Raw genomic sequence first — 10,271 nt, 5'->3', positions numbered from 1 at the left:
ATAACAGGCCGGTAAGGCAACAAAGCTATACCTAGCACAATCTCCCACAAAACACTAAAACAAACACATACCTATATATAGGACCCTCAATCAGAGGCAACTAGAAAACACCTGCCTCCAATTGAGAGTCCAATCCCCAATAAACTAAACATAGAAATACAAAGAACTAGACTAAACATAGAATTACATTAACATAGACCAGTGCCCAAAACCCGGAATAATAAATCAAACACAACACTAAACACACAACCACCCCGAACCACATAAAACAAATACCCCCTGCCACGTCCTGACCAAACTACAATAACAAATAACCTCTATTACTGGTCAGGACGTGACAATAAAACACAGGAAATTATGTTTGTAACTGCACTGGGCCTTTACACTGATGGTCTTACTCGCAATAATGGACATTATTATTATTATTTTTATTTTATTTATTTCACCTTTATTTAACCATGTAGGCCAGTTGAGAACAAGTTCTCATTTACAACTGTGACCTGGCCAAGATAAAGCAAAGCTGTGCGACACAAACAACAACACAGAGTTACACATGGAATAAACAAACACACAGTTAATAACACAATAGAAAAGTCTATATACAGTGTGTGCAAATGAGGTAAGATAAGGGAGGTAAGGCAATAAATAGGCCATAGTGACAAAACAATTACAATTTAGTAATTAAATACTGGAGTGATAGGTGTGCAGAAGATGAATGTGCAAGTAGAGTTACTGGGGTGCAAAGGAGCAAAAATAAATAACAGGATGGGGATGAGGTAGTTGGATGGGCTATTTACAGATGGGCTATGTACAGGTGCAGTGATCTGTGAGCTGCTCTGACAGCTGGTGCTTAAAGTTAGAGAGGGAGATATGAGTCTCCAGCTTCAGTGATTTTTGCTATTCTTATTAAGCCTACACCTGTTGTTTACTAAGCATGTGACAAATAACATTTGATTTGATGATTTGAGTGACATAGGCTTGGATACAAGTTTGTTAAATGGATCACTCATTGGTTACTCTCTGTGTATCAAGGAAGATTGGTGATGGTCAAAGGCATGGGCTTTATCATCTTCATCATCATTAAATATATATCTTGTTATTATGTTCAAATCTTTATTTCAGATGTAGTTTGTTAATATGTAGCTAAATCAATAGCCTACGCGTGTGATTTTTTGTAGGTGACGTCATGGGTTGGGGTAGTGGTTGGAGGTAGAGGAGGATATGTTTTTAAATCATCCGCCAACCAACCAGCTCCCAGGCCTGGTGAATTGATGGGAGAGCACCACCGGAGCGCGAGGGGAGGCGCATCAGGCACGCGGCTCACCCAACTCCCACAGCTCGAGCTCACTATATTCAGCGGCTCTGGTGCGCTCGAGACTTTATTCACTCCAGAGTCCAACACAGAGACGGACCTGTCGAGCTCTCTATTCCACACTGCAAGCTAAGCACTCACTGGATAGAACACACGGACAACTTTTTACAGAGCTATTTCCGCTGCTCTATTTTTGGTTTTCATTACGGGACTTAAACCTGGGATTGTACCATTTTAAAAAGACGCACTTTTTGTTGTTGAAATATTTAAATGTCATGGTTTTTCATGTTCATCGTATAAATAATAATATTTGGGTATAGAACTCGAAATATTTGAGAACAAGGGAAACTGTTCCACATGTTTTCCAACCTCTGAAGAAGACTTAACAAGTTATTCGTTCTTGGGGGGTCGATAACAAGTGCAATGATTGTCAAGGTCTTCTGTTGGGATTGCCTTACTGCTCAACTGGTCTAAGGAGCCAGCCATGCACTTTTGTCTGCTCTACTTCTGTCACGGAGAGAGGGCTCGGAGTGGCGGACGCGCACGAATGTGAATTACATTGCAGTCAACTACTCTACTTCAAAGCACTTCAGATATCCGCAGAGTTCCCCAAACAAGTGTTTAGGAGTTGTACCGCGGGTGACTGAACCGGACTACTCACATGTTCCTCTCCCCAAGGGATGGTTCTTGATCATCCGCGGGCAGGAGCGACTTTGCGGCTCCTACAGCAGGAGACGTTTTCTTGTTTTGGGGGAAATCGGAATTAAAGGGAGATGAGACCCGTACTTTGCTACTTCCTGCTCTGTACGTCGTACCTGCTGAATGCTGTTGCTGAGGTATGAAAGACATAAGGGTTTTTCGCAACCACTTTCTAGGGTTTGAATAAGACCAGCCACAGTAAGGCACAGTGCATGCCTCTCTCTCTCGCTGTCACACTCTTGCTGGCGCGGGGGGTCGTTTTGCGGGGTTGAGGGGGTTGAGTGTGGGGGCGAATGGGTAGAGGGGAGTCTAGGGACTTCGGGTCCGGGTGCTGTCCTTAGCGCGCATTTGTTCTGGAGAAGGGGCTTTTGCTGCACAGCAGTCGACATTGTTACATGTTGTTTTACAAGCTGTGGGACACAAGTATTTATAGACTTAACAATTTAGTAATACGGTACTTATTGTGCATAGACCTAGGCTATTTTGGATACACGTTATTTAGATTTTGCAAACACATTAGGCCTATTTTTATTTATATTTAAAAGGTTGTTCCGCAATCATTTTGTGCTGACTTTGTGCATATTAAGTCATAAAAGCCTATTGGATATTTTTTGCTATTTAATCGGCAAAAAAACGAACAAACAAGAAGCAAACTTGTAGCCCTGAGGCGACACAAATGTCTAGCAATATCAGCACCACCCCACTTGCCATATGAATGCATTGCATGGAACGCTTTTAGAAACAGCATTGTAACTGCACCAGGAAACATATTTGACTTATTTTTGACGGTCGTTCCAAATCTGGTTATGCGTGAGCCAACTGTGACAACGTTATGGTTGAGCCAGACAAACGCTTTCATGGGAACCGTACTTGGTATATATAAATAGCCTAGGCTCTGTCGCTGTGAGGCCGAACACTCCTTCCAGCTTGAGAGAGAAGCCTAGTATCCGCAACAAGTCACAAGTGCAAGTGTAGCGGACGGCCTGTGAACAAGACTCAAGAGAGCCGAACATGCTGTAATGGGCACACCGTAGCGTCATTTTCCCTCTCCATTGACCTGAATTAATAAGACAATAATAGATAATGAGGCAATGTATGCGTTGTTTTACAGTCCATGTGTGTCTTTAATCTTCATTGTAATCGTCTTGATTTTGTGTGTGTGTGTGTGTGTGTGTGTGTGTGTGTGTGTGTGTGTGTGTGTGTGTGTGTGTGTGTGTGTGTGTGTGTGCGTGTGTGTGTGTGTAGGAAGTCCCGCAGGAGTTGATAGAGAGACTGTCTCACAGCGAAATCCACAGCATCAGCGACCTCCAGCGGCTATTGGACTCCGAGATAGACGTCCCCGTAGGTAAATTCTGTCTCTTGATATTGTCACGCACACGAACTGTGATTCCATTCCACTGAACTTTGCTCGAACCCCAGTCTGTCGCACTGGGCGATACCATAAAGGTGTTTACTTGTATTTATAAGTCACTTAGAACGGTGTCATAAAATTGACTAGGGGAAAGAACGATGATACCGAATCTCTGAAGGTCGCAAAGACGCAGCAGGCATTATTTGGGCATACCCGATTGGATAGTGTTACTGATTCAGCACCAGCAAATGCATGTTTTACTTATCTTGTTTCACTGAGTGGAAGTTGCTGGAGCCTGTGGGACTCTCCGTATCAGACTACCTTGGGATCTCAGCAGCCAGTCAGCAGGCTTCTCCAACAACTGTTGCTATGAAATGAATGGACTGGTCAAGCTGCTTTCGGCACCGAGCGCGTAAAAGGCTCTGTGCCCCGCTGCCCGACCCGAAGACATTTTGCGGGGATTATATGTAGTAATTTGGGTCTTTTTATTTAGCTCATTGAAAACAGACAAACAAACAACAACGACACGGGAGCGTGTTTAGGCAGTGTCTCGTGGAGGAAATGTTCCCGGATGTGTAGTCGAGGCCAGGGAGAAGGGAGGGAGGAGGGAAGGCCAGGATTTCTGGAACAGAAAGTGATGCATCCTACTTGGGAACTGATAAAGAAAACACCAGCGCGAGATAAGACGCGTCCTACTCTGTAGTGTACACATGTGACATAGAAGGTGGACTTTCACCGCGGTATTTATTTAGCCGGATTCTATTTAGCAGTTGTCACCCGCAATATGCTGGCTTGATGGCACTCAGGGTGCCACAGCTGTGGCTGTAAACGGATAGGGACATGCGGCGTGTTGGACGGTGGCTGTAAACGGATAGGGACATGCGGCGTGTTGGACGGTGGCTGTAAACGGATAGGTACATGCGGCGTGTTGGACGGTGGCTGTAAACGGATAGGGACATGCGGCGTGTTGGACGGTGGCTGTAAACGGATAGGGACATGCGGCGTGTTGGACGGTGGCTGTAAACGGATAGGCGCATGCGGCGCACAGGGTGCAGCGAGCACAGCTTTTCTGCCGCAGTCATGTTCCTTGGATGTGGTTGTCTCTTGTCGAGAGCAATCTAGCTGTCTGTCTCTGGCTCTTTTGAAGGGGAGACTCGGTTACAAGTGCGCTGGCACAAGCTGTTTGCGTTCACATGAACCTCTATTTACACAGGCCACCCGCCATATATTAAATCTGGTCTTTCCCCAAGTCTGTCTTGTGGATGGAAATGGATAATTCTATAATTGGCTTTAAACACCTGTGTTGGTAATGGAAGGTCTACCTCATATGCCAACTATGATTACTATTAGCCATATGGTTCATGTTGGTACTATTGCTTCAAGAAACATTTGCTCCTATTCACTAATTAAATAGCCAATGGGCTTTTCTTTGGTTAGACTTATATACAGGGTTCATTACATCACTCACACCTATGTTGGGGTACAGATAAAGGCCTACATCATTGGTCATTTTATCATTAGACATAGTTGCATGTATCTCATTACTGATGTTGTCTGTTTGTTTTATCCACATTTCCTATTGGCAAATTCAGTTAACTCTATTGAATCACCAATGGTTAAGCTTGTCTTGTGTCTCCTATCAGATCAACATAGCAATAACATTTAATTAGATTATCACAACACACAAACACAGCCCATATGGAATATAGCAGGCCTACATTATGAAAGCACTTTTCCTCCACAATTCAGCTCGTCATCATATCGGTTGGACTGAGTGGAGTCTGAAATAGGTCTCAGGAGGTCTGGTTCTAGCAGCTAGCCTTAGCATGAGAAGATGTGTTTATAACTGAATTGAAATGCGGAATGTGGAATGTGTTCTGTTAGCTGCCTGATTATTATTACCAGTACATACATCTGCCTGGAGGCCAACAGACTGCCTGATTATTATTACCAGTACATACATCTGCCTGGAGGCCAACAGACTGCCTGATTATTATTACCAGTACATACATCTGCCTGGAGGCCAACAGACTGCCTGATTATTATTACCAGTACATACATCTGCCTGGAGGCCAACAGACTGCCTGATTATTATTACCAGTACATACATCTGCCTGGAGGCCAACAGACTGCCTGATTATTATTACCAGTACATACATCTGCCTGGAGGCCAACAGACTGCCTGATTATTATTACCAGTACATACATCTGCCTGGAGGCCAACAGACTGCCTGATTATTATTACCAGTACATACATCTGCCTGGAGGCCAACAGACTGCCTGATTATTATTACCAGTACATACATCTGCCTGGAGGCCAACAGACTGCCTGATTATTATTACCATCTGCCTGGAGGCCAACAGACTGCCTGATTATTATTACCAGTACATACATCTGCCTGGAGGCCAACAGACTGCCTGATTATTATTACCAGTACATACATCTGCCTGGAGGCCAACAGACTGCCTGATTATTATTACCAGTACATACATCTGCCTGGAGGCCAACAGACTGCCTGATTATTATTACCAGTACATACATCTGCCTGATGGGCCAATAGGCTGCCAGGCAGGCCATTGAAAGACCTTAGACGCCAGTCAGAGGTGTATTTTCAGAGCTTTTGTTGTGAACGGCAGGACAGTAAAGCTAGTTACTGGGGAGAGGGACTGTACAAGGGACTGGAGAGAGAGATGGAGAGGGAGAGAGAGAGAGAGAGAGAACTGTCAGTTATCTATGTCTGTTTGTCCCATGGCATATGTTGCAACCATTGGATCCTAAACCCTTAACCCCTGGCCACTTGTTGAACTCTTATACCTTGTAGACAGATAGGAGTTCTCACCCTCTTTAACTGTGTTGAGCCCTGGGAAGAAGGGAGGGATGTGTCAGTGTCATTTAGAAGGAGACCTTCAGGGCTTATCTGGTCTTGGCCTGTGTTTTATATGGGTCTGTGCAGTGATGAGAGTCTGCAGTGATGAGAGTCTGCAGTGATGAGAGTCTGCAGTGATGAGATTCTGCAGTGTCGAGATTCTGCAGTGTCGAGAGTCTGCAGTGTCGAGAGTCTGCAGTGTTGAGAGCAGCCTCAGGGGCATGTAGGAGGTCCATGGTGGACGGGAGGGTGATTGTGTGTGGGTGTGTGTGTGTGTGAACATGCACGTGTATGTGTTTCGGCGTGTATGCACTTGTGTGTGTATGTCAGGGAGTCAGTGAAGAGCAGTCAGCAAGGTGATGGTCTCTTCAGACAGGGTGACATCTGAGATGACCTGCTGAAGTCTCTCCCCCCTGTCCCCTCTGGAGCCAGTCTCCTCTCCCCCTCTCCTCTCATCTTCCCCAGCCTCTTGGTCTGTTCTGTTCTTATCTGTCTACACTGAAGGACTGACAGAAAGGGGAACCTGACTCTTGACATGAGGCCTGTGGTGGAGAGGTGGAGTATCTGCAGCCTGTATTCCTGGCTGCACTTCACTCTACAGGGGAAAGGTTGTGCAACAACAACCTGAACCTACAGCCCTGCTCTGCCTGTTTATCTACAGTTTGCAACAGTTCAGGGCCTGTATTCTCAAAGCTTCTCAGAGTTCTGATCTAGGATCAGTCTTTGCCTTTTAATAAGATTATATGGACATGGGGGACCTGATTCTAGATCAGCATTCCTACTCCAATGCCCCAGATTCACGCCACTGGGGAAAACTGGTTGAATCAACGTTGTTTCTACTTCATTTCAACCCAAAAATGTCATGTATTGAATCAACATGGAAATCTGGTTGGATTTTTAAAAAGTTATCAACGTAAGGAAATGTTGTATTTTTTCCACCTAACTTTTAATCTAAATCCAATGAGGTGATTTTTTTAGGGGGTTGATTTTACATTGAATTCACATTAGTTGTCAACTCAACCCAATGTAAATTAAAACTAGACATTGAACAGACATCTGTGCTCAGGGGGCTGATACACTCTCTCACAGGAAGAACCATTTCCATTTCTCCATTACCAGGTCCTGTATTCATAAGATGTCTCACCGAAGGAAAGGCAACACTGATCCTAGATCAGCACTCCTACTCTGAGATACTTTATGAAAACGGGTCCAGAAGTGTTGTGTCAGAAGGTAGCATGCTGACAGAGAAAGGGAGAGAGAGAGAGAGAGAGCGAGAGAGAGAGAGAGAGAGAGAGATCTCCTAGCTAATAGAGGGAGTAATTTAGGAGTCATCAGAGGCAGTGTGATTCATGGCTGGAGACTGAGGAAGCTGCTGCAGGCAGCAGGCGTGTCATTACCTACAAGCCTTTACCTCAACCTTACCTGGAGTAGACATGGGAGAGGAGGAGGGGGGCTCCCTACAGAGGTAGCATTATATCTTTCTCTGTCTGTCTTGTTTACGGTCTTTCTCTTCCTTGCACTCTCCTTTATTTTTTCTTTCTCCCTCTTGCTCATTCAGTCTGTTTCTGTGTCTTCATGCTTGCCTCTCTCTCTCTCTGTCTATCCATATCTCTTTCTCTCTTCTCCCCGTCTCTGTCTATCCTTCTGCCTCTCTCGCTCTAATCACTATGTCTATCCATCTCCCTCCCTTCCCCCTCCCTCTCTCTTTCTCTCCCAGCCTGCTTTCTTCATGTAGAAAGGAAAACAACAGAAAGGTCTTTTGTGATGCTGAAAAAGCAGTAGTCAGTCCATAAAGGACTCCTTTATATGGCGTCTCCTTTTCTCTCTCCATCCGCTCTGACATGGCCTGTCTCCTCCCGGTGTCCATTGCCGTGACGCCCTCCCTGCTTGTCTTCCTTCTTCTCTCCCTCCCTCCCTCCCTCCCTCCCTCCCTCCCTCCCTCCCTCCCTCCCTCCCTCCCTCCCTCCCTCCCTGCCTGCCTGCCTGCCTGCCTGCCTGCCTGCCTGCCTCCTCTTCTTCCCCCCCTGCCTGCCTCCCTCCCTCCCTCCCTCCTTCCCTCCCTCCTTGCCTGCCTCCCTCTATCCTTCCTTTCCTCCCTCCCTCCCAACCTGCCTGCCTCCCCCTCTCCTTCACTCACTCCCTCCCTCCCTGCCTGCCTGGGATTGAGAGAGACGGGGAAGGTAGAGAGAGATAAAGAAAGGGAGAGCAAGAGAAAGAGGGATGGAGGAAGAGAGAAGGGTAAACGGAGAAAGGTTAAGGGGCGAGTGAGAGAGAGACAGAAAGAGAAGCAGGCTGGGAGTTCTGTCAGTGACCCAAAGCGTTAAAAGGTTGTTAGGTGGAGACATCAGGCAGCTGTCACAACCTGTTTCACTGACAGGAGGACGGACAGGACAGAGTGTGTGTGTGTTAGTGTGCGTGTCTGAATGTGTGCTTGCACGACCTGCGTGTCCATGCGTGCATGTTTGTGTGTCTGACTGAGTGCATATGTGTGTGTGTTCGTGTGTGTGTGCATGTGTGTTTCAGCGTGTGTGTTTGAGTGCCTTAGTGTACATGAGCCTACTTGACACAGTGATACCTATAGGTTTTGTGTTGAGCTAAACGGCAGGGAGACAGGGCTCCCAAGCAGAGCAGGTAAACACTAAAATCTTTTCTGGGTCACAGCTGTCTGACTGGGACGGTAGGTACCCTAGCTGTTATAAGCAGACGATAGCTGGTTCAAATCCCCAAGCTGACTAGGTGAAATAAATCTGTCGATGTGCCCTTGAGCAAGACATTTAACCCTGATTGCTCCTGTGGTTGCTCTGAATAAGAGTGTCTGCTAAATGACTCAAATGTAAATGACTGACTAGCTGACAGGGAGATGCAAAGGCCTGCTCTTTCTCTCTTCCTGCTGCCTGGGCAATGTTTAGGCTTGACAAGGCCACGAAATGCAGCATACAGATGTAAATAAATAAGCAAACAGAGGTTTATATAGACCTTGTACAGGAGAAGAAAAGCCTTTCAAATGTCTCGTCTATAGCACAAAGGAGCTGGATAAGTGAAGTCCTTGTGTTTACCTGAAGGCTTTGTCTAATGGTTAACTCTGGGCTTTACGTTGTTATGAGCATAGTGAGTTGAGTTCTGATGTGTGTGTGTTTAGGTTTCCGTTTTGTGTGAGTGTGTGTGTGTTCAGTATATGTGAGCAGGTATGGGGTTGTGTCCCTTGAACTGGTGGGCTACCAGAGAGAGGACCCACCTGATCTGTAAACAGTGTCTCAGAAAGTTTCTGTACAGTCCAGCCTCTGTTCCCTGGGAAAATACTGCATCCACTGAACAGCCCTTTATCATTTTACTGCTGTGTGTGTGTGTGTGTGTGTGTCTGTGTGTGTGTGTGTGTGCACGTCAGCCATGTGTGTGTGTGTGTGTGTGTTTGCGGTCTGTACCATGAGTGTGTGTTACTTTGGCACCAGATCCTGTAATAAAGTGCATACTCTGGGTGGGGACCAAAACAAGCTGGGATTATCAGATGACCATGACTGTAATAAGGTGAGCTAGCTACATTAAACTGTTAGCATTCAGTTAGCTAACAGCCCTGCACTGTACTGTGGCACCATGACTGTAATATGGTGAGCTAGCCACAGTAAACTGTTAGCATTCAGTTAGCTAACAGCCCTGCACTGTACTGTGGCACCATGACTAAACATAATTGCACTCAACGTAATTGTACACTTTCTGCCAAAAGTCAACATTTAAGCAAACATTTCCTATAAATAGTGATGTAAAACCACTAATTAGACTACTAGACTACTTGGCTGATGGGGGTTGATGACCACCTGTGAAACGACCACCTTGGTTTACATTACAAGATGGCCACCTGTGTGACTCAACTGTAGCCGCTGCATTCCTTCTGTGAAAGTCTCCCTCTCCTCCCACTGTGTTTAGTAATGGGTGAATAAGACTGAGCATGTAATTACACACTAAAAAAAAGAGGGTTCCTCAAGGGTTCTTTGGGAAGGGTGATGGTTCTATGTGGAACCATAAGGACTCAATGAACCCATTGAGC

General features: G+C 45.7%; 1 protein-coding gene across 3 annotated transcripts in view; it reads left to right on the top strand.

Moving 5' to 3' along the window:
- Positions 1-1,352: 1,352 nt before the first annotated feature.
- LOC115171767 (platelet-derived growth factor subunit A-like) overlaps positions 1,353-10,271 on the top strand; it is a 32,529-nt gene continuing 23,610 nt past the window's right edge. Inside the window, exons 1-2 of one of the 3 annotated variants that reach the window (XR_003871245.1) lie at positions 1,353-2,148; positions 3,257-3,356. Coding sequence is in view for 1 of the 3 variants with exons in the window: in XM_029728891.1 (XP_029584751.1) it covers positions 2,086-2,148; positions 3,257-3,356 (163 nt within the window). In the remaining 2 variants the exon portion in view is untranslated. Of the gene's footprint in view, positions 2,149-3,256; positions 3,357-10,271 lie in introns of those variants that run through there. The other 2 variants (XM_029728891.1, XR_003871246.1) reach the window with 2 other exon arrangements.

Source organism: Salmo trutta, chromosome 32 (genome assembly GCF_901001165.1).
Source record: "Salmo trutta chromosome 32, fSalTru1.1, whole genome shotgun sequence".
NCBI lineage: Eukaryota > Metazoa > Chordata > Actinopteri > Salmoniformes > Salmonidae > Salmo > Salmo trutta.
This window is presented reverse-complemented; position numbering and strand designations above follow the sequence as displayed.